The following is a 25,590-nucleotide window of genomic DNA, read 5'->3' on the forward strand; positions in this document are numbered from 1 at the left end:
CAGAGGCGCACTCAACTCAGCCTTGTTACCCAAGGTATAGTTTGAAAAAGGTGACACGAGAGCCGAGATGTTAAGAATGAGTAGGAATTAGCTGTGCAGGTACCAGGTCAAGGGCACTCCGGGTATAGAAAACAGCATAGACAAAAATACGGACCCATGGATGGTAACAAAACACAGGGCTTTGGGTGAAATGTAAGCAGGCTGGCATAGCTAAAACAATGGATTAAGAAATACTCTTGGAAAAGAGGTGGAAATAGGATGTTAGGACCAGCTTACAAAGGCATTGTATGCTCTAGGTAGTCTGGCCTTATACTGATAGCAAAAAAAAAAATGTGCAGAATTTTAAGCAGGATATTTGTTTCAGAAGTTATGGGAGATGGAAGGCTGGAGGTATTATTAGGAAGCAACTCTACTGCTAGAAGCCAGATGACCAATCATTTGATCCTGAACTCAGTTAGCAATGTGCAGATGCAGAAGGGATAGACTAGAGATCCAACGAGAAGACAGAACTGACCAAATGGATGTAGGCGGTGTGGTAGGAGATAATAGAATGGCTTCCAATTCCACGCTTTGGTGATTAGGTAGATGCTGGTGCCCTTCATGGTGATAAGGAATACAGAGGAATAATATGCATTTCAGTTTTATATGTAATTATTTTGGGAGGGTTAATTTTTTAATCTTTAAAATCTGTGTGTTGGGAGAGGGTAAAGAGGGATCTGTGTAAGAGGGAGACATTCAAGTTTCAGATACCTGCGTCTTAACCAAGTGGTTGATGTACTTAAGTGATAGGTCAAACCAGGGACAGAGGTATTTCTCAGCAAGGGCAGATGAAGTAAGAGGGTCAGGGACAAAACCCTTTGAAGCATAAAGGAGTAGGGAAAAGCAGGAAAGGTAGGTAGAAAATGGTGCCTCAGAAGCCAAGGAAACAGTTTCCATTATCATAGGAGAATAGTGTCAATTACTAGAGATGCCTGAGAAATGTCCACTGGTTGAAGCAATACAGAGGGTGGGGGCTAGGAGTCATATTGTTGCAGGTTTAAGAGTGAGTGGGAAGTGATTGCTTAGGAGATCAAGAACTTGGGATGAGGAACACAGTATTTGTTATGAGAAGTTTAGAGGGACCAAAGAAAGGTAGACAGCAGGGGGACACGGGGTTAAGAGAGGGTATCTTCAGGGTGGGAGGGACTTAAGTGGTTACACGATCAAGGAAAAAGCCATGAGTTTTTTACAGGTTGAAGATGCCTCCTGGAAGGCAGGAGAAATGCAATTCTAGAAGCACTGACCAGAAGAAAACCTACTGAGACTCTAGAAGAAAGGAACAGTGTAGATGGTGGTATGTTTGCAGAGACATGAAGCAGCTAGTATGTTGAACCACAACTTCTGTTTTCCATTTCTTTGCCTCTTACTGCCCTAATTCTCCTCCTCGCTTGCAATTTACCAGGGATTGATAAATCAGATAATTATGCTTATTAGAATTGTGCCCAAAAGAATGAATAGCTGCAAGGCAAATCTGTATTTTCAAGTAAGAAATGTGCCAGCCTTTCACTAGTCTCTGGAGCAATAACTGGGAACAATATGCAATCCTAGAGTTTATGGACTTTGTGACATCAACTTTGGCTGCCAGCTCAATGATCTTTTTCACTTGCTTCTTGGTTTTGTTAACAATCAGGATAGCTAAGATTGCCAGATGTGGCTTTTGTGGATTTATGGTGTTAAGATCACCCAGTGAGCTCCTCCCCTTCAATTTCCCAAATTACCAGCCAGCATATAAACACTTGGGTGACATGTACCATAAAGTATCATGCCTTGGATTTTTTATAACTTGGTTTTTAAAAAATTTATTAGTAGATTCTTATTCTGGAAACAAATTCAAACTCCTCTCTTTCCCAAATTGGGTATTTGACCCAATTTGAAACTAGTGAAACGACTTTAATAAATACTGCCAATAAGGCTTTCATGTAAGACAAATATTCCTAGATCAAAAAGGCAATTCCACTAATACAAAGATCTTTCTAGATGCTGTCATTTACCTAAAATGTTCTCAACTAGTATGTGAATTTATAATAACTATTGATTTTATGAAATCAACCTGCAAAAGTTCTTCAGGTAATGGAAAGATGTTTTGGTAAACAGAAATTTTAATAAAATCACATCTTGAAGAAAACCCTCCTTTTGTAAGTCATTCTGACCTGCTCTATCTGCCTAATGTACACTTGAGACCATACTGAAAATATTTCTGGAGAATGGAAAAGTGGAAGAGTTTAATAATCACAGAAGCAGTGAAGAATTTTAGAGGTAAAATTTCATGGCCATTGAAATCTCAAGGAAAATGTTCATGGAGATTTTAAAAATGCTGTTAATCTTCAATTTTCTGTTAGTTCAGAAATTTGTCAGATACACTTTTCAGGGTGAGGGTTGAAAAGTCAAGATGTACATTTATAATAAAATAGAAAACAAACACCTCTTTAAAACCAATGAGTCAATTTCTCTTTGGAAGAATCAACATTAAGAAGCACATTCTTATATGACATTTATCACATATCTTTTAGATATACAGTCAAACCACTTGAAGTTTATTATACGGATCTGAAAAGATACTTGAAGCTACTCTATACTAGTTTCAAAAATATGATAATTATTGATGCAGAAAATTAGGTACTAGGATAAAAGATCAGGAGATAAGTAGGAGAAAGGTGAGCCTAAGACAGTATAATATTATCTACTTAAATAAAAAGAAATAAAAATGCTATAATCCTAAAATTATCTTGATTCTTTTAAGAATTCCTCCTAAAAAGTTGCAATAAACTTCAGACGGTATGTTTTACACTTGATGAAAATATGCTTTTTATCCCTAACAAGTAGCTTATCAGGTTTCTTCTAAAAATACTCAGATGTGTATTTTTCTTCACTGAAATGAAAAATTTCACTCAAAGAAATAAAAGTAACAAGACTTGAAAACCCTCAACCCCCAGATGAAAAACCTGAGAGACCCCAACTGAGTAGCCTGACCGAAGGCACATGGCTGCTAGTAGCGTTCAGAGCTGTGATGATTAACTGGTGGTCACAGGCTTAACTGGCTGAGCCAGAGGAAAGCCAGCCAGGCTGCTAAATGGTTGTGTGTGATACACTAAGGTAGACTGGGAAGTCATCTAGAAATTGGAAGTTTCATGCATTTTAAGGTGATCTGAGAGAAAGATTACATACAATCCTGTTTTGGCTTGGATCAATAGCTTGCTTTGTGAGGCTGCAATGTAGATATTAAATATCAGCCTCAATTTAGGTGTTGAGAAAAGTATACAGAGATATTCTGTTGCTTTTACTATAAAATATTCTAAATCATTGGTTTTCTAACTGGCTACACATAAGATTCAACTGGGGAACTTACACACACACATACATACATCCCATACACATCTCATCCCCGACCTGATTTTTACTCTGTAGCCACCCCAACATCAGTAAGGACCTATACACACACACACACACACACACACACACACACGCCACTCTCCCAGACAGTAATACACAGAACATTCTGGAAATAACTTAGTTCTAGGCATTTCTGAAGTTTTTCCTTTTGGAAGAAATTGCCATTATATAGTATACAAAATCTAGACTTTAGCCAACAGGAAAGAAATGTGAGCAAATTTCCTTAAGAAATAAAAGAATCTTTATTGTTTGTTTTAGAAGCAATATGTTGAGCAAGTGGACAGTCAAATAACCGAAGAGAAATACCATACATCAACTAGTGGTTTAAACATTTGAGGAAAAAAACATGAAAAGCATTTACATGGACCAGATTCTTTATACAAATGCTAACCCATGAGAAACACCCAGAAACCAAATAGAGTGTTAGACCATCAAGATGTAAACCCAGTAAAACAAAACTACAAAAGGTACAAAGAACACGTGGCTATACGAACTAATAGCGTGAATAATAGCATATAAACTGGCCCATGTAAAATACGAAAATAGTCAATTAAGTCAGGTTCTCTATAAAACAGTGCTAATTAGAGGTATTTTAATATGAATCAGGTATATAATCTCAAGGTAGAAACTTCTACAAACATTAACAGCATTAAGCCAGTGCCACTTGCTTGTGCTTCCAATTTTTATTTTTTAAAAAAGCTGCTTTGCTTTGACTCTTGAGAAATATCTAAGGCTCATACTCTTGGAAGCGTTGTCCATTCCTATAAGGGTAACAATCTTACACTAAAACATTATTTAAATAAAATTTTTTTAAAAAATCAGATTTCTATTTAGCCTTTAAAAAGTGCCTTAAGCTGGCAAAGCAGCTCCAAGAAGCTTTCTAGAGAGGGGCTCTAGACATTAGGTGGTGCAGGTGAAATGGACAATTGGTGCCTCTCCCCAGAGCACAAAACTTAACAAAGTACATGAATTGATGATGCTACTGTAATGAACAATAACAACGTAAGCTTTGATTAGCACTGAACTATTTAAATATGAAAGCCACATTAGTAAATGTAGCCATCAATGCAAGCTGGAAAGGAAGAACAGCTTTTTCGTCAACAAAGAGGAGACCAAGACTTTTGGGTTGGGTCCAAGTTCTTTATCTAGGTTCTAGGACATACTGGCATTTCTTCTTTAAGGAAAAGGAAAGATAAAACAAACTACCACCAACACAGAGATTCAAAGACTAAAGAGAAATCTACATAAATCTAGTGACATTAATATTAGCACTGTGCCTAGGGGCCAATTTATGGGTACAAAGAACTAACGCCGCAAATTGGCACTGCCTAGCAATTATCTCTAAAGCATCTAGAAAATGGATTGAAATGCCCAGTTGGAATAGTCTTGTATTTTACCATTTAAAAGGCTGAATTACCCAGTTTTTTTTTAAAGAAAGGATTCAACGGTAAGATTAACACCTATTCTAAAATTTTAAAAGCTTTTGTATCTTTTGTCACTACAGCCATATTAAGTACAAGTGTACTCAAAAGGCATTAGAAAAGCATGCATTGCTAAGAATATAATACTATTAGACCCTGTTCACATCTATTGGCATGTCTCTCATAGTCAAATATGCAGCAATGCCAAAGCAGCTAAGTTAACCTGCAAACAAAATCACTAAGAAATGCAAAATGAGCAAGTACAAACCCACCACAGAATGTGTTGTCTCAATTTGACTACATACGAGGGTGGGGAGGGAGTTAAGCTCTTTTTCCTAAACTGGGTATTTCTAATCAGAATGTCTAAAGTGACAACAATGGAATACTAATTCAAGGCAATGTAAAACAGAATTTATAATCCATGCGATTTTGCACATTTGTGTGTGTGGGGGGGCGCTATAAAAATGTTTTAAATTCCTTAGTTGGAAAAGCCAAAATCATGTGATTAATTTATAGTTTATCATTTTAGGGGTGTTTTTATCTATTTGAGTTTGAAATCCCCCAACACCACCTGTTTTAAGATCAGCACTGTAAACTATATATACCTTAAGTTGAATAGTATTGCATGTTGGAATTTGTACTTGCTTTTATTATCATGTAGATTAGTGTTACAGAGTCTGATATCCAGCATAACTTTTTCTTCTGCCAATTAGGTAAGCAATCACTATAACGATAATCAAGCCTGAAAGACCAGCACCAACTATAATTGGTATTAGAATGGTGTCATCATCCAGCGAACACTCTTGGGCTGTAGGTGAGAAAAAGTGTGTAACAAAGAATGAGTATAATAAAAAAAGAAATGATGTTCCAAAAGTAAAAGATGTTCATTAAAAAGTCAGAAAATGCTCTTAAAAGATCAACTTTAAGTAATTAAGACAGGTCTATTTTTATGATAAAGCTACATAAATTATAGATTGTTCTAGAATCAAAATCCAAAAACTTATTTGTCCTTTCATTCATGTGTTTGTATATATTAGATATATACGCATGTGTACTCATTTATGTAAAACACATACATGTGTCTATATTTCTTTGTTTATATATTCCAAGTGCTTTCCAAAATAGGAGTATTACTTTATCAGAAATGAAGGGAGCCAATCTAGCCAGATTTCTACATAGCCAGTTTAGACTCTTCATGGCAGAGTGATGTCTTTAGGGAAACTGGGAGCAGATTAGGAAGGTTTCATCACGGGATCAGAAGAGCCACACTATAGCCTGTGAACCAAATCTGTCCCAAAGGCTAAAAAAGTGCCTTTTGAAAATTTTTAAATGATTGGTGGGGGTGGGGGGCCAAAAACAAAGAAAGAGGATTTTGTGATTCATGTGAATTACATGAAATACAAGTTTCTAGTATCCACAAGGCAAGTTTTACTGGAAAACAGCCACGTTCACTTGTTTATTGCCTGAGGCTCTTTTTCATGCCTCAACGGCAGAGCTCAATAGTTGTGACAGAGACCATATGGCCTCCAAAGCTGAAACGCTGTGTGAGCCTTTACAAAAAAAGCCTGCAGATTCTCAACTTTGAGGAAACACTTCTAGTGGCTGCTAAAGCCCAGAAACTGAGACTTCTGACTAATTTGAGTGTGTTTACCACATTTATCAATCCAGTCAGGGCTCACAGGGGCTATCTTTTCCATTGCTAGAGAGCAGTCTGATTCAGTAAAATCCAATTAACACTCTTACCTTACTGAAAGTCTATTTCCTCCTCCTATACAGTCAAGTATTACCAGTCAAGAACCTAGCTCCACAAATAGATTATACATTCAGTCTCAGTACTAAATGTTGTATAGTCCTTTGGGTGATATTTTTAATTCTATGTATATGAAAACCAAAGCGGAAAATAAGAGAAAAAATACAGCTCATCTGTATTTTAGCTGACTAGATTAACAGGCTTGAGCTGACTGCACACTGCAAATAATCTGAAGTTCTAAACACAAATCTGGACTTAAAATTTGAAGGTTATAATGCAGAGGAGGAGTTTGATGAAGACTCAAAAGTAAAACCATGAAAGGATCAAAATAATTGAGAAGGAAATGGTAACCCACTCCAGTAGTCTAGTAGGGAAAATCCCATGGACAGAGGAGCCTGGTGGGCTACAGTTCATGGGGTCGCAGAGAGCCAGACACGACTGACTGAGCACACAAGCAAAATCTGACAAAGGGGAAAATGAATTCTTGAGACTATGTTTTAATTGTGATCAACCCCTCTAATCACAAGAATGGTAGGGTCAAGAGCCTAATTTATTCTGGCCTAACCAAGGCCGGCTAGGTGTTCAGCACTACTGCAAAACCGCTGAGCAGCTCGCAGCATATTCACTTTCAGATGCAGCTTCCACATTTCTTTCTAAACCACTGAATTCATTGTTGAAAAGGATGGGGATGACTGGTGTGGCTCTGCTCAGCAGAGCTGTGATCCACAAATCATCCATTTTATATAATCGGGTTTAAAAGACAAGTCAATTAAGGAATTTTATGTACTTTTCCCTCTTCATGCAGATTTTAATCTTGTAATGCCAAATGCATCTTTCATAATCGTATAAACACAGTGTAATGAGCCGTTCACAAAGCTTTCACTAAAAATCTGTTAAATACCACCATTAGCCCTGAGTAGACCTTCAAAGAGCCTCATTCACACTGGCACATGCTTTCAAAACTCTCCAGATCATTCTAGCTGGCCAAAACATAGGCCACATCTGAGGCTTTCCTACCACAATCTTTTGTCTTAATAAAATGAGACCAAACTGCTTTGAGTATGAAAATGTTTCCAGTGAGAAGATGGCCCCAAGAAGGCAGTCAAGATGCTCAAAAACTGCTGTTCCCCAGTGCCATCCTTCCCACAAATGACAACCCATGGAGGAGTGTCTGCGTCTTATGTTCAGTTCAGTTCAGTCGCTCAGTCGTGTCCGACTCTTTGCGACCCCATGAATCGCAGCACGCCAGGCCTCCCTGCCCATCACCAACTCCCGGAGTTCACTCAGACTCACGTCCATCAAGTCGGTGATGCTATCCAGCCATCTCATCCTTTGTTGTCCCCTTCTCCTCCTGCCCCCAATCCCTCCCAGCATCAGAGTCTTTTCCAATGAGTCAACTCTTCGCATGAGGTGGCCAAAGTATTGTAAAGCTCACTTAAGCACCTATCAGTTTTTAGCTTTAAGAATTTTGCTGCAAATGGTTTTGAGATTACAAAACACACCTAATTTGAGCAAAATGATTAGCTAATACAGTCATACTACTTGCTCAAGGGCTACAAGAGTCGAGAGGTGAATTCCTATTTCTCTATTCCAGGGCTTAAATTTCCACAACTCAAAATAAAAGCCACCTAGCAGTCAACCTATGAGCATAAATTATTAATAAAACTTGCTTGACTCTTACCAGTAGAATACTTTCCTTCTGTCACACTGAAAGGCTGAACCCTTAGATCAAAGGTATTTATCTGAAATGCTCCAGACACGGAAACGGTCTGCTCTTTGTTGCACATATAAGAACTTCCCAGGGGAGCATCCCAGTAGCTGAGATTGGTATTTGAAATGCTGTAAACTTTAAAGGAAAAAAAAAAATGTTAGTAACTTCTTATCCTGTCAATATTTTTTAAAAAGGGGGGAGGGGGAAGACAATCCTGAGGAATTTTCTGTGAAATATGGGAGAGCTCAGGGTACAGGGTCTGCCCACAAAAAGCCATTCTTAAGATCACTAACTAGGTTCCCTATCTCTCTTTGGATGTTGCGACAGTCTAAAACCCAGTCACATTCTTAACTATTATTCACTATGCTTTGAAAATACAAGATATTGCAAAAGATAAAACCGGTTCTAAGTTATGGTCAAAGCCCAATTTTGACATAGAATCTTCTGTTCCATAAAATAAGGCGCTTGTCATTAATTATGGTTTGTATTCTTTCAGTGAAACCTATATTCTTCCCCACCCCCTAGGCCAATGTTTTGCTTACCAGAGCCATTAACCAAAATCATGCTGACATTCACCTCCTTCAGATAGAATCGGTTTTCATTTTTCTGTGAAAAAAAGCATCCAGTTAGTCAACGCATCACAGCTGTTTACAGACACAGTTAACATCTACGGAAGAAGAGCAATCTAACACTATTACCCAGAAGATCCAACCAGGGATTAGACCTGGTTCAGTAGCACAAATTGCAAATAAGTCAAGAGACTCAAAATGTGACTGAAACCCTTTTCCTCTTCATTTTTGTTTCCAACTTTGGGACCAGAGATGATGTGCTCACCTGGTTCCCAGACACTCAGCAATTCACTCCCTCCGTTCTGATCTGTCACTTTCCAAGCCCTTACCACCTCTAGCCTGGATCACAACAGCCTCTTCACAGGGCTCCCTGCCTTTCTGCCTGTCCAGCTCTGTTTTTCCTCCAATGCTGTTTTCTTTCTGAAGCATTAATCTGATCAAACGATCCTTCTAATTACTTCACCGCTTACTATGTACAAGGTAACACATCAAAGTGTTCCAGGGAGCCAGCAAAATGGACACATTTGGATCCTGCCCCCATTGTGTTTATACTCTGCCAGAGAAGACAAAGAAAAATAAATAACCATACTACAAAAAAGAAAGTGATAAATTATGAATAAAAGGAGAGGAATTCCAACTAGGGAAGGAGCAAAGGCAACAGAAGGTTAGGGGCAGGCCATCTGAATGGGGTAGGATTCAATTAGGAAAGAAGCACAAATGAGTATTCAAGAAGGGAAGAGCCTGAGTAAAGAAGTCAGAAATGAGCATTACCGCAAGCACACTGGCATCTGAAAACTTTAAGTGCCAAGCACTGTTCCTAAAACTTTACCCAGGAGGCTTCATGGAAGAATTACAACACCCCATTTTGAGATGGGATAACTGATCCATGGAGGGTGTTGAGCAACTTCCACAAGGCTACAGAGTTAGCTGGGATTTGACGCCAGGAGTCTGGCTGTGCAGCCTGAGGGTTGGTTCCTTGGCCACTCTCCTACCACAGTGGATGTGCACAGGGAGCATGGTGACGGAAGCACGAGATTCACGACAAGGGAAAGAAGGAATCATAGAGCTGGATATGCAGGTTACTTTGCACAGCGGGGAGAGGAGGCTTGAGCTGCCCCAGGCATGGAATTTAGATGTTTTCTTGTTGGCAAAACAGAACTACTGCAGTTTCTGAGAAAGAGCTGAGCTTCAAGAAGATTCAGCTGATGCCGAAGTACATTAGGGGAGGGGAGGAGAAGGGGGGGACTAGTTAGGAGGTGGTCTGAAACTAGTTAGGAGGTAAGCAGTAATGGAGGCTGGAATCGGTAGGGAATGAAAACAAGGGGGCAGACCAAGAGAACTTCAGGAGAAAGCACACAGAAGTCTTGACAATGCCACCCCATCTCTCCTTGGTTTGCCATTCAAGGCTCTCCACAATTTGTCCCAAACACTCTTCCAAACTTATCATTCACTGAACACGCTCCATGCCTCATTTTCCACCTGGTCTTGATTGTGCTCCTTTATCCAGGGATATTCTGTACTTTTTCACTTACTCCTCTTATACTCCATGTGTACACATCTGACCCATTCTTGAATGTCCAGCTTTTATGCCATCTCTTCTGTAAAGCCCTCCTGACTCTCCTCCAGCCGGAATTAATGGCTCACTCCTCTATACTTCCATTGTTGTGTTGGGGCACTCAGTCATGTCTGACTCTTTGTGACCCCATGGACTGTAGGGCGCCAGGTTCCTCTGTCCATGGAACTCTCTACACAAGAATATTGGAAGCAGCCATTCCCTTCTCCAGAGGACCTTCCTGATCCAAGGATCGAACCTGGGACTCTTGTGTCTCCTGCAATTGCAGGCAGATTCTTTACCACTGAATCACCTGGGAAGCCCTCCTTTACTCCCATAGCACTTTGTACTTTCCTCTGGTCTAACACTCACCCCACTTTGAATGCACCTCCTACAGCACAGTCTACTTTTCCACAGAATCAAATCCAAAAGCCAGCATGGCATTCAAGGCCTTCCATAAAAGTGGTGGTTATTTGTACACTGCTATCTTTATCACTTGGGGGCTTCCCCAGTGGCTCAGTGGTAAAGAATCCGCCTGCCAACGCAGGAGATGCAGGCTCGATCCCTGAGTCAGGAAGATCCCGTGGAGAAGGAAACAGCAACTTGCTCCAGTTCTCTTGCCTGGAAAATTCCATGGACAGAGGAGACTGGTGGGCTACAGTTCATGCGGTCACAAAAGTTGGATACAACTGAGCGCATGCACGCACACACCTTGACCAATAAATCATGGGCATCTTAAGAATATAGGCCTTCTTCTTTGTATCCCACCATAGCATCCTGTGTTGTTGTTCAGTCGCCCAGTCGTGTTCAACTCTTCGCGATCCTGTGGACTGCAGCATGTCAGGCCTCCCTGTCCCTCACCACCTCCTGGAGTTCGCCCAAGTTCATGTCCATTGCAATAGTGATGCCATCCAGCCATCTCATCCTCTGACACCCTCTTTTCCTTTTGCCCTCAATCTTTCCCAGCATCAGGTCTTTTCCAATGGGGGGGCGGAACACACGCCTTGCCATGGCGAGTGGCTTGGGTAACTCAATTAAGCTACGAGCCTTGCTGTGTAAGGCCATCCAAGACAGATGGGTCATAGGAGAGTTCTGACAAAATGTGATCCACTGGAGGAGTAAATGGCAAACCACCCCAGTATACTTGCCATTAGAACCTCATGAACACTATAAAAAGCATCCTGTACATACACTGAATTCAATTATCCTGAGAAGCAACTGCCATGATAAGATTGAAGGTGAGATGGGCCCCACTGAACTCTGGTGACACTGTAGATATTTCTAGACTTTTCAAAGTGCCTGTAGCAGGGTTAAAATGTCACTATTTTGAACTACATTTTAGAATAGTCTTCTGGAATTAAGTATTACATATTTCCCCATGAGAGTCAGAAAAAACCATGTTCCCTTTAGGATCCTACCTCAGCTAGAAAGATCAAGCTTAATCACTCAAAAAGGAATGAATCTAAAATATTGCTTCCTTCATTTTTACTGACTAGAATATAATCTCTATGAGGTTAACTTGGGAAGCTTGCTCTACCACATTGAAGATGACAAGCTTAACTATACATTCTTAATAGCAGTTCACTGGTCATATGTGTACTGTAATGGAGAAATTATTTACATATTGGAAAAAGATTTTTATAAATCTTTCTAAAATATAATCATTAATTACTCCACTTACTTTCCATAGAGGAAAAAGGCTTTATACTCAAAATACCAAGTTTAGACAAGAAACAAAGGCATACCTAACTTCTCATGTATCAGATGTTGAAGCTATTTCCCCATCCCTAGATATGAGTAATCTGATTTAAAAGCACAACTGTTTTTAGCCACTTATATATTAACTTTTGGTGGGTCAACAGGTTCCCTCATGGGTAGCTAGCCCCACTTCCCCATTCCAATTTGTCGTAACCTGTGCACGCACATGCACGCACACACACCCTTCAAAAAATTACGAGGATAACAACTGCTTCTGAGAAGGTGGAAATGAAGGTCCCCAATGATTAATTTCTGCTAGCTAGAAGTCAAACATGCATGAAAACTCCTGTTTAGGGTCCAGCCTTTGATAGGACCATGAACAAAGAAAACCTGGACGCCACCATTATAAACTATCCTGACGCAGTACATGCAGAGCCTTGGACTCACTGAGTACTCAGTGTTAGCTATCATCATTACTGGTACTCTGACAAGTAGTATAACCCTGAAAAAGCCTAAATATTATAATAGATAAACAGGAGAATTTTCTAACCAATAATGGAAAAAAACTATGGAAAGTACTTTGTCTTTTATAAATAGACTTTATTATTACATATATCTATTTGTACAAATTAGATTTTTTTTTTATATGGGTTAATTTTTACTCCTACCCTAAGGTCTATATAACAGCAGAAGAGGAGAATGAGCCCAGTCCAGAGAACATGGAAGTGACCCTGCAGAATTAACAGGAATCAATGGACTACACTGTGTAATTAAGCAGTGTTGAAATGGAAAAGAGAGATAATTATCCCCCTCAACACATAAACATAACACACCCATTCACACAGACTTTCAGATGTGTTTCTGAGAGAATGATCCTAATTCTTGATGAACCAGTTACTCACCACAGCAAAGACAAAGTCGAGATACTTGATGTTGCTGCTGCTCAGCCTGAGCAGAGCAGTTTGAGGTTGGCAGCTGCCAGTAGCGTTGGTTGTGTTGGGATTGATATTAAAAACTGAAGCAACCTTTAGGGGAAGAGGAGGGGAGAAAGGCATAGATTAACCATAAAAATCTATAGCAAAACCTTATATTCCAATAAGATCAAGTTCATGGAAAACAAAAACTCCTTTTGTCTCCTGGATACTTAAATGTATGATGTCTTACTTTCAAAGCTGGCACAAGCCCCTCAAGCTGTAACTCAGCAGACTTTAAAAAAAAAAAAAAAGGAAGACAAGAGGGAAGCTTCCTCAAACAATGAGCCAAATGAAAAGACATTTTTTATGGTGCACAAGAGCCATTTGTCTAGCTTGTTTAAGTCCTAAGACACTGGAAATGGGATCGGTTTGCCAGAACGCCCTCTGTAGGCCCAATAGAGCTTTGCAAGCAGAAGTGCCATCAGGTACTCCTTTCTGTATTTACCTACCTATACCATTCAGATCATCAAACAGCTGGAGAAACAGTTGCACTGTTCCAAGTTTACAGTGTTAGTCGCTCAGTTGTGTCCGACTCTTTGCAACCCCATGGTCTGACCACAGAATTCTCTAGGCACGAATACTGGAATGGGTTGCTATTCCCTTCTCCAGGGGATCTTCCTGACCCAGGATCAAGCCAGGGTCTCCTGCACTGCAGTCAGATTTTTTTACCATCTGAGCCACCAGGGAAGCCCTCACATAAAAGTGTGAAGGAGTTGTACTTTAAACTAACTGAAACAAAGATCAACTGCTTGGACTTCCCTCGTGGTGCAGTGAATAAGAATCTGCCTGCCAATGCAAGGGACTCAGGTTCCATCCCTGGTCCAGGAAGATCCCACATGCCACAGAGCAAATAAGCCCGTATGCCACAACCACTGAGCCCAGGCTCTAGAGCTGGAGAGTAGCAACTACTGAGGCCCATGTGCCTAGAACCCGTGCTCCACAATGGAGAAGCCACCACACTGAGAAGCCTGTGCACAGTAACGATGAGTAGCCCCCACTCACCGCAACTAGAGAAAGCGCACCCAAAGCAATGAAGACCCAGCACAGAGAAGAATAAGTAAAAATAAATAAACATTTTAAAAAAGACTACTCTTAAAAAAAAAAAAACTGCTCATATTGTGACCTGCTGACGGGAAAAGAATCTACACCCCAAAGAGTTCCTTAAACTAATAGGTTTCCTGCTGGCCAAGACAATCCTTTGACAGTGACATTAACTCTTTACGGTTGTATTAACTCAAATTAGTTACAACTCTACAAGACAACATCAGATCAGTATTTAAAACTGCATCAGTCTATTACACTACTCTTGGGCTGAAGGCTGGACCCACTACATTGGAAAGGAGATACAGAAAAGAACGTATCAATAAAAACAGGCAACTATACCTTATCATGAGTAATGTTCAGCTGCAGCCCCATGGTAGCCAGAAGACAGGTACCATTGCTATTTACAACTGAATAGGATCCGACCACTGGTTTTGTTGGAGATGGCAGCGTGGTGGGAACGATGGGCACGGCAGTGGTTACAGTTTTATCTTTATCACACAAAAACTCTAAGACATACAAAGGACAAAATAAACTGTTTAATTCATAAGGTCAGGGAAGAGCAACATACTTCTCAAAACAGAAGTCCAAAAGGATTATATTTGGGATAGGGAATGTCTTGAAAGTATTATTAGTATTTTAAACTAAATGAGGCAGAGGTCCTCAAACTGCTGCTTCATATGCAGACAATCTTAAAAAAGTTATGACACAGCACATGGGCTCCAGACACATCCAAATGCTTTATCTACTCACATGTGGCCACACACTCATCTTTTTATACACTTTGTTCCCCCCAAATTATCACCTGCTTCTGAGATGAAAATCAGAGATTTAAGTTTGAAAACAGTTCACCCCTACATTAAAAAAAAAAAAAAGTGTTTTAACTAAAAAAAAAGTTTAAAAATTACTGAAGGATTTAAATACAAATGAACCTTTTCTCTGTGTTGCCCCTACAGCAAATCATAGGCATTTCAACCTCTTCACAGGAAGTGTTGGTCGTTTTCCAGAACTGGTGGCTGAGAAATTAATGTATTTCCAATAAAGTCATATAAAAGTTACCAAATCAATTTATAAAAGTCAAGATTAGAACACAAATCCAATTTCTCAGCTTTTGTCTGGGATCTTCAAAAGCTTAAAAGCTGAGGATCAAATGCTATTTGAGGATTTGTTCCAGCCAAGATTAGGCTTTATCCACGGGGAGCACTAGAGGTAGGTATTTCAGAAGATCATTCGGCCACATGTGCATCAGAAACCTGTAAGTGCAAGTTCTACCAGAATCAGGATTGCTGTTATTTATAAAACCTTTACAGTACAATGTAGCTGTCAGTCTTAACATATAAATGCTTCAGATGGTACTTCAACTAAAGCTTCTTGGTATACTCTCATCTTAAGTCAGGACCCAAGTACAGAATCGTCTTACCTGTTGTGCTCACTGTGCCATTCTGGACAAAAGCTTGTACATGAACGTCCCAATAGTGCTGGACAACGTCACGGTTTTCTAAGGTTGACAAACTATTGCATCTAAAGATGTCATTCAATGGAATCTTGAGTGCCACACGGTTATTAACAGTAAAAACTTCTGTAAGACAAGATTTAACAACAGCTATTTCCAAGAAGGTAGGAGGAAAGTGATCATATAAATACATAGAGTTTCACCTTTTCTGTGTGCATGCCCCACCCCACTCCTGAAGTGACAACAGACAAGGCCTGTTCAGGGACTGACAAATTCACTGTGGCTAAAACACAAGGGGTTAAGAGGAAAGGGGTGATGGAATTAGGAAGGAAAGATAAGTTGCAGGTGGTCACACTTTGCAGCATATTCTATGACCTAAGGACAGGTTGGGCATTGTTTTGTTAGCAATAGAAGGTAAGTTTCAGTTTTTAAAGCTGGAAATAACAAACATGTCATTTAAGGAAGACAGCAAAACTGTAGACGTCAGGCAGAGCAGAAAACTTTGTAAGCAAAGTCATTTAAGAGGTAAACTAGCTAGTACGCTAATGACCTGGTTAAGAGGAAAGATGAGGGCTTCCCTGGTGGCTCAGTGGTAAAGAACCCACCTGCCAATGCAGCAGAACTGGACTTGATCCCTAATCTGGGAAGATCCCATATGCCGCAGAGCAACTAAGCCCACAGTTATCGAGCCTGTGCTCCAGAGCCCATGTGCTACAACTACTGAAGCCCATGCGCCCTACCATCCATGCTCCACAACAAGAAACCACCTCAATGAGAAGCCGGCACACTAGAGAGAAGCCAACTGGTCACCACAACTAGAGGAAAACCTGAAAGCAACAAAGATCCAGCACAAAAATAAAGAAAGAAAGAAAAGTATAAAAAAGCAGGGGAGATGAGGAGGAGTTGCCTAAACCAAGACAGTGAGGGGCAGTAAGAAGAGAGCATGCGTGCGCGCTCAGTCACGGCTGACTCTTTGTGACTCCACGGACTGTAGCCTGCCAGTTCCTTCTGTCCATGGGATTTCCCAGCCAAGAATTCTGGACTGAGTTGCCATTTCCTCCTCCAGGGGATCTTCCCGACCCAGGGATTGAACCCACATCTCTTGCACTGGCAGGCGGGTTCATTACCACACGGAGCCACCAGGGAAGCCCAAGAAGAGAACAGAGAGGCAAATTGCAAACACTTATCTAAGGTAGAAGCAACATGACTTAGCGACAAAACAAACAAGAGAGATGGAATAATCAAGGATTATTTTTGTGCTACAATCCCAAAGTAAGTGAAAGTAACTAAAATGAGTTTTTGAAACCTCTTCCTGGATAGAATTTAGAGACTATTCCATTTAGGAAAATCTCACAATATGAAAGCAACAAGTTACCGCCTTTCTGTGCAGTTATTATAATGCCTATAGTGAAATGCCAAAGGGAAAAAAAATTTAAACCAATGAACCAGAACAGTTTCCTCCAAAACCATTTTTCACTGTTAACTAAGTGAACAGATGTCTGAACTGGCTGTACATAGACAGACCTCAAAATACAAATGAGTGCAAAAACAAGTCATAGACACACCGGAGTTACATTATAAAACTGTCATTTTTAAAATGATGCATTGTGTCTGAACACATATTGACATATATATTAGTCAAATACAAACATATAGACAGGAAGGCTACACTCCTAACTCCCAAGAGTGATCCCCTCTTGGGAGGCAGGGAGGAAAATGGCTCTGAGGAGTGGGTACAAAGGAAACCTCTAGACTACCTGGAAAGGTTTTTTATTTCTTGAAATAAAACAATGAGGCAAATATGGAAAAAACGACATTAGTTCTGGGTAATGGGTTTATGTGTGGTTCTGTTATTTCCTGTACTTTTCTATTTCTACACTGTAATTTTTAAAAATTTTTCATTTATTTAACACCAAATACATTTTGTATTGGGGTATAGCTGATTAAGTGAAGGGACTTAGCCATACATATACATTGTGGCTTAGACAGTACAGAATCTGCCTGCAATGAGGGAGACCTGGGTTCGATCCCTGGGCTCAGAAGATCCCTGGAGCAAAGTGTGGCAACCCACTCCAGTATTCTTGCCTGGAGAATCCCCATGGACAGAGGAGCCTGGCGGGTTACAGTCCATGGGGTTGCAGAGAGTCAGACACGACTGGGCGGCAAAGCACATTCTCCCCCCAACCTCCCATCCAAGTTGGCACATAACACTGAGCAGAGTACACTGTATTTTAATCATGAAAAAGAAAAATTTAAAGGAAACAGCAGGAGGTAATTCCCTGTGGTTAGGACTCCGGTCTTTCACTGCCAAGGATGCGGGTTTAATTGCTGGTTGGGAACTAAACTCCGAGAAACTGTGGCACAGCCAAAAACAATAAACAACTTCAAAGTCACTTCAATTACCAGATGCCTAAAAATAGGATGCTAAATTATTTCAAAAAACTATCAACAGTTTGTTTAAGGGAGTCATTTAAAATCTCAAATAGTTTCAAATAGTTTCAGTACAGCAAAAAAAAATGTTGTTGATGCTGTTTAGTAGCTCAGTCACGTCCCTCTTTGCGACCTCATGGACTGTGTCCCGCCAGGCTCTTCTGTCCATGGGATTTCCCAGGCAAGAATACAGGAGTGGGTAACCATTTTCTTCTCCAGGGGATCTTCCTGATCCAAGGCTTGAACCCACATCTCCCACTTGGCAGGAGGATTCTTTACCATCTGAGCCACCTGGGAGGCCCACGGCCAAAAATAAATAAATAAATGAATGGGGAGAGAGATCGGTGTTAACGTTTCAAAGTCCACAGTCTTCCCACTAAATCTGTCAGATTAACCCCCATCTGCTTTTACTGCCGGAGAAGGCAATGGCACCCCACTCCAGTACTCTTGCCTGGAAAATCCCATGGACAGAGGAGCCTAGTAGGCTGCAGTCCATGGGGTCACTAAGAGTCGGACACGACTGAGCGACTTCACCTTCACTTTTCCCTTTCATGCATTGGAGAAGGAAATGGCAACCCACTCCAGTGTTCTTGCCTTGAGAATCCCAGGGACGGGGAGCCTGGTGGCTGCCATCTATGGAGTCACACAGAGTCGGACATGATTGAAGCGACTTAGCAGCAGCAGCAGCAGCTTTTACTGCCACCCCACCTTGGTCCAGGTACTTATTACATCATCCGTTGAGCTCTGTAACAGTCTCTTAAGCTAGTATCTCTGCCTGTAGTCTCCTCACTTCCCGATTAATCCCGTAGAACATTCTTTATAAACTACTGTCTCTTACTTTTGTTACATCATTCTCCTGCTTAAAAATCTAAAATGGTTCCCCAGTGCCTACCCCATCAAGCTAAAAGCAGTTCCTTGGCTTCCAAAGCCCCCTATTAATTTAGACTCACTGCACCTGGCCAACATGATTTTCCTTCTACTATGTACAGCCTCTATTTAACTGGGCGGCTCTCCAAACACTACTGCACATACTGTGCTTGCCCCTGCTGGAAATACTCTGCTCAAAATTCTCCGCTTACTCAAAATCTACCATTAGGCGAAGTTTCAGCTCAGGCCCTCCTCCTCTACACCAAGCTTTCTCACTCCTCCAATGCATGACGTCCTCTGCTTGTCATCAGGCCCTCTTGTCCAGAGGTATCCACTGATTAGCTCAGGGACTATGTACCATAGGTAAAGTTCACTCTGTACGTTGAGAAGTCAGAAAAGATTTATGAACCCTCCACCCCAAAAACACAAACAATAACAAAACCACACAGATCTCAATGTTCTTTCCAATTTTTCCATGTATACTTGGGAAAACAACTTCACTCACTCAGTCTCTCCAACTAGTTCTTAAGCTCCTTGAAAGTTAGGGCCAAATCCTAATCCTAGTTCTGAAAGACAATATACAGCAGAAAGCTAAATATACAAAATATCCAATAACAAACTTGCTTCAGTTATCCTCTCAAACTAAGAGATCAGTAAAAAACAAAAAAAAAAACAACAAAAAAAAACCTAGGATTTGATTTCTGAGTCTCAGTTAGTGATACTGCCCATGTTTTACATGAGCTCACTCACTTCTGGGTCTTTAAAAATATAATCTTTTGATACTCCATAAATCCAAATGAATTACTCATCCCCCAGACCAGGCAACTAAAGCCCATCTACTTGTGTTTCTGGGGTCAGGATGAAATACTATCTGTGAGAAATGCTAAGCTACTAGGAACACCATGTTAATATCCCAATCTCAGTGGAAGGGGAAGAAAGGAGAGAATTATATTCCTAGCAAGACTGAAATCTCCATTATCCATGCCTTCAAAATATTTTAATAACACATTTCACTTCTAGTAAGTTACCAGAGCGGCTTTCCTGGTAGCTCAGTTGGTAAAGAATCCACCTGCAATGCAGGAGACCTCAGTTCGATTCCTGGATCAGGAAGATCCCCTAGAGAAGAGAAAGGCTACCCACCCCAGTATTCTTGGGATTCCCTGGTGGCTCAGCTGGTAAAGACTATGCCTGCAATGCAGGAGACCCGGGTTCAATCCCTGGGGTTGGGAAGATCCCCTGCAGAAGAGAAAGGCTACCCAACTCCAGTATTCTGGAGTTACCAGAATGGTCTAATTCCCAATGCCTTCCCAAGTTCATTTTGACCTAAAATTGTCTCAAAATAGCAGCAAATGCTGACTTTAGTCACCTTACCTTTTTTTTTTTAACAACTCTTTTCCCTTACGTTTTTTACTTTACAGTCAAAATCCTATATAAACGGTAACAAGATTCGAAGATGAAGTTTTTCTGCTGGTCTCAGGTTACTAAACTTGTACCCATTTAAAATAGTTATCAGTAAAGGATTTTCTCATTCATTCAACACTTACTGACTGCCCACTATTGAATGAAGTAAATAACAGTAGTCATGTGCCACGGACACATAAGTTCAACAGACTTTGGTTCAAACACCAGCTTACCACTTACTAGCCTGTGTGACCTTTGGGAAAGATATCTCATCTCATCGGGCCTGTAAAGCTGAGATAAAATCTACTTCCCAGGGTTGCTGTAAGGCTTAAAAGTGAGATGCTGCTGGCAACATACTTAGAGTACTACATGGTACACAGTAAAGCATCAAGCAATGACATCAAACATCCTCACTGTATCAAATACTATGCTGTGCAAGAAAATCCAAAGACATGACATTTCCATTCCAATTAGGGAGACAGACATGCATAAGCACGGCTTTTAAATTATTTACATTGTTCATTATTAATGAAGAGCAAGAGAACACAAACACAATCCAATTCTTAAGGTTACCTTTTTCCTTCGCATCAGGAAATGTTTTGTTATCATTAGTGTTGTAGGAAAATGAGATGGTGTCGACTAAATAAGTAGATGGAGATGCTGCCTCTTTTGTAAAATTCACAATCCAGGAAAAACCGGACCCAAACTGCACTGCTATTTTAGGACCATTCTGGTCGTCCCCACAAAAGCTTCCATTGTAGGTTGCAGCACCAAGGTCTGAAATGGGTACAGTTTTCTAAAAGAAAAAGACACCTGGGGCTTAGTCCCAAACAGGCAGCAATGAGAACAAGCATTTCCACCGTGAGTGCCACTATGAAGTTGACATCACACCCCACTAGCCAGCCTGGCCCGTCTATGCTGACGGGTTTCCGATTCTTTACCTACACACCAGTCCCTCTGGACAAATTCATGTATGTCTAAAAACAAAAGGAAAACCAGTCTGAAGTTCAGCTATTGACTTAAAAAAATATATATATATCAGGCTGTAAGCAGGCAGGATCTCAACGAAAAGAAATAAGGCAAAAAGGATTGAGAGGATAAACACACCTCCACCCAAAGGTGACTTTAATAGCAAGCTATTTAAAAGAGCTTCAATGTTAGCACATGTTGAAAATTATAGAAATAGTTAAACCTGAAACACCATAGTCTTCAGATCATTTTCCCTTAACTAATTCCAAAAAACCTCCAAAGAACTGATGAATTAAAATATTCATTCCTAAATAAATAAAAAAGTTCACTTCAAAACTAAATAGAATACCTTCAAGTGTACATGCTAAATAACTCCACAAAATGTACATGGTGTCAGTTAACATGAAATCAAATTTGTATAAATGAATGCAAAGGATTAAAAAAAGAGAATATAATTAAATTCCTACTATAAAACCCAAAGAAAAATAAAAACACTTACATTATGCTTGTCTGTGGTCTCATAGCGTATTGTGAAATTCATCTGCCATTTTGCATAAAGGCAAGTGGCGTTTGATGAATCTGTCAAATTAAGTTCCAGTGCATAAGACGAGACAGCGCCTAGATTAAAAACAATAAGATTTTTAAATTGGACTACAGAAACATATATAAAATAAAAGTAAGCTCTATTCATCCCTAAAGTTCAACCTAATAATCACTTCCACACTCTGTGCCTTGCTAGTTTTAGGCAATTATTACTTATTAAGACTTTTATTTTTTTTAGGTAAATGAGGTGATGGGGAAATGTGGAAGGGGTGTTTTCTCAAACCAGCTGGTGGAACCTTCTCTATAAAAATAATGATAGCTCTGATTTCTGCGATCTTGGTGCTTTAAATCCTGTCAAACTACATGACCTATGACACTGAGAAGTCTTGGCAAACCCTTTTATTCTGATGTAAAAATGTGGGCCAGGTCTAAGCATGTGTATCACGTGATCAAAGGAAGAGTATTACAAAGGTTGTTAGATCCACAAGCAAAAAGTTAATTTTTATAAACACAATGTTTATCATTTCAGTTTCATTTTAAAACCCAATCGATTAGAAAGCCTAATTCATCTTTTGACGTGGACTCAAAGTCCCTTCCTCCATTCTCAACCTGCTACCTCTTTTTTTAGCAGAGAAACCTTTCAGGGACAGAAAAGCTTTGGGGATTTTCAGCTACCTCGACCCTGATCTTCTACACTAGGTTAAATGGGGGACATCACCTATTACATTGAAGAGCCCAAAGACTCAAAACACGATACGCCAGAAAACACACCAGCAGCATAAATGAGGGACCACCATGTAAGGGTTTTCTTCACTGTCTCACCAAGGGGTGCACTGTTTCCTGTTGAGATAGCTGTACAGCCTGAACGATACCCAAGCATGCCAGCGTCACCTACAAGTGGGGACACGCTCTAAACTAGAGAGAATCGAGTCCCGAGAGGAATACCAAGAAGGCGTGCCTCAGCAACAGCTTTCAAGCTGTACACAAAGCCCGCGTCATGCTCTGGAGACCAAGCTGCCTCGCCAAGCCTGAATCTGATACGCCTAAGCTCGTGGTCACTGACAATGCCTAAATGTACTGGCTACAGGCTCCAAAAGACCTGTGAGGCCTAAGTAGGTTTTACAGCCATTCTTTTCTCAGAACAATCTGGAATGGAGCTACCATCACTGATCCAAGGCTACCCTGCAGTAGTGGTGAGAACTGCAGCTCAGAATTCTGATCAGCTGGAAGCCTGCTTTCCATACACATTCTCTTGGTCTGTTTAAAGTCCCCCATTTTAACACATTCTCCTTGTATTCAAAGTATTCAGGACTTCCCTAGGGGTGCAGCGGCTAAGAATCTGCCTGCCAACGCAGGGGACATGGGTTTGGTCCCTGGTCTGGAAAGATCCCACATGCTGCAGGACCACTAAGCCCGTGTGCCACAATTACGGAAGCCTGCAAGCCCTAGGACCGGTGCTCCGCAACCAGAGAAGCCACCACAATGAGAAGCCCGAGCGCCGCAACGAGAGAGTAGCCCCCACTCATTGCAACTGGAGAAGCCCACGCAAAGCAAAAAAGACCCAGACAGCCAAAAATAAATTTTTTTTTTAATTCTTTGTTGATTCTGAATAAACTCATTAAAAAAAAAAAAACCAAAACATTCAAAAGAAACAACCAAAAAAGCCTGCCATGTGTTAATCATTTTCTTTCCAAAGAAATCAGAGTAGCAAACAAAACTACGTGAAAAAGCACTCAGTATCAAAGGATCAGTATCAAGGGTGGAGGACTCGGCTCTCTGGAACAGAAAGCAAAGGCAGTTGTCTGTATTTGCCGCTACATTAACATCAAAACGACCGAGGATGAGATGGTTGGACGGCATCACCGACTCGATGGACGTTAGTCCATCTGTATGTCCATCGAGTCGGAGCAAGCTCCAGGAGTTGGTGATGGATGTTTTGGAACTGTCGAGTTTGAGGTCACAGGCATTGAGTAAAAGTGGCCCCTGGGCAGCTGGGGGTGGAAGAAGCCCTCTGAAAGCACAGTTCTCCCAGGGTGCTGGGTTGTGAAGTCAGAGAACAGAATGTGCTGGGCCCTTGGGTAGGTGGGTAGGCTGTTTTGATGTTAGTTTTGATGTCAGTTGCTCAGTTGTGTCCAACTCTTTGTGATCCCATGGACTGCAGCACACCACGCTTCTCTGTCCATCACCAAACTCGTTCCCCACTTCTCAGCCTCACTGGCTTGAAAGGAAAGGCAGCACCCTGTCCAGACACTCAGGCTCAAAAGGTTTGGGGAATTGGCTTCTCCTTCATTCTCTTTGTTGAGTCCTATTGATTTTTTTCCCTTCCAATTCCCTCTGAAATCCAATCTCTGCCTTTAGTTTCTACTCCAAACCCACCAGCATACCCCTAACTTACTACAGATGCGTCCTAGCAGCCCCTAGAGGTGCTGTCAGATTCACGGTCCTTAAACGCCTCTTCCTCTCAGGATACTGTCTTGTTCAAAACCTTTTACGGGCTCCAAAATACCCATGCTAGAATTTAATTCCTCTGCCTGACTTTCAAAGTAATCTTTAATCTTGCCCCACCCTATTCCTCAACTTCTCTCAAGGCCGTGTTCCCAGAACACACCCTGCAATCCGGCTGAACTCGTTCCACTGGACCCATTTACCGCGCTCCAGTCAACCTCTGTCCCAGGCTTCTACCGTTCCTACCATCTGAAACAGACTTGTTTCCCTGGGAGGGGATTTCACTATTTCTGGCTGTCCCCAAATCTACAACACCCCCGCCCTTTTTTAAAAACAATTTCTGGCCAATCCCACCTCCCCCCACTGTAACAGCTGAAAATGCGCAGGGGCAGCCAGCAGGGCATGTTGCTGCTTAATGCCTGGCGGCGGCAGTGCAGCTCAGTGGCATGAGTTGGGACACTGAACTTGGCTTAAATTCTGAGTAATCCACTGTACCTTTCTTACAACGTGAGTTTTTTTTTAATGTGTGATGTGTAACATACATACCGAAAAGTGTATACAGCATACATACAGAAGGGATTGCAAGTGCTTGAAGCATTTTCACAAACTGAACCCACTTGTGTCAGGACGCAGAACATTCCAAGTGGTCCCCCGAAAGTTCCCTCACTTCCCCTTCCAGTTACCAATTCCCTTCCAAGGGCAGCCAACAACCTGACTTCTAACAAACAGCACAGTTTACTTTTGCCTGTTGTTCAACCTGATGTAAATGAAATCTTTCACTATACTTTCTGTTGTATCTGGCTTCTTTTATGCAACATTATGTCTTTCGAGATTCACCCACGGTGTTGAGCGTAGTTGCCGTTTGTCATTTCTAATTCTGTATGTACAGCCTTCCTGCATTAGGTCAGTACTCCACTGCATGTCTATGCTACTGCTTATGGACATTGGGAGAGTTTCCAGTTTGGTTCTTTTACAAATGGACGCATCAGTGAACACAGGTGTGTGTGGTGTGTCTATTGGGTGTATGTTTAGGAATGAAACTGCAGGGTCTAAGTGTATGCACATGTCCCAATATCTTTTTAAGAAATTCCTTTTCTGCTTAAAAATTGATGAGATTTAATTTCTGTTGTTTATAATTAAGAACCCAGACTGATAGGCTGTCCGTTTTTCAGCCACCATTCTCTCCTTAAAGATTTCCTGACTGTAACAGCCCTCAAGGAGCAGTCACAGTGCACATTGCCACACTTCCATATACTTTATACTACCCTGAATTATTCAGTTATTCTATGCCTGTTAATCCTGTCTCCTCTATTACTGTAAGCTCCAAAACAACAGTT

General features: G+C 40.9%; 1 protein-coding gene across 3 annotated transcripts in view; it reads right to left on the minus strand.

The window, feature by feature from the left end:
* The window catches only part of LAMP2 (lysosomal associated membrane protein 2), a 37,930-nt gene that overhangs the window by 5,920 nt on the left and 6,420 nt on the right, over positions 1-25,590 (minus strand). For 2 of the 3 annotated variants that reach the window (XM_061408595.1, XM_061408596.1), the window contains exons 2-8: positions 21,765-21,883; positions 20,870-21,092; positions 15,566-15,724; positions 14,488-14,654; positions 13,033-13,155; positions 8,854-8,917; positions 8,282-8,446 (exon numbers count right to left, since the gene is read on the minus strand). In XM_061408595.1, coding sequence (XP_061264579.1) covers positions 8,282-8,446; positions 8,854-8,917; positions 13,033-13,155; positions 14,488-14,654; positions 15,566-15,724; positions 20,870-21,092; positions 21,765-21,883 — 1,020 coding nt within the window. Of the gene's footprint in view, positions 1-3,647; positions 5,659-8,281; positions 8,447-8,853; positions 8,918-13,032; positions 13,156-14,487; positions 14,655-15,565; positions 15,725-20,869; positions 21,093-21,764; positions 21,884-25,590 lie in introns of those variants that run through there. The other variant, XM_061408597.1, reaches the window with a different exon arrangement.

The sequence above is a fragment of the Bos javanicus genome, chromosome X (genome assembly GCF_032452875.1).
Source record: "Bos javanicus breed banteng chromosome X, ARS-OSU_banteng_1.0, whole genome shotgun sequence".
Taxonomy (NCBI): domain Eukaryota; kingdom Metazoa; phylum Chordata; class Mammalia; order Artiodactyla; family Bovidae; genus Bos; species Bos javanicus.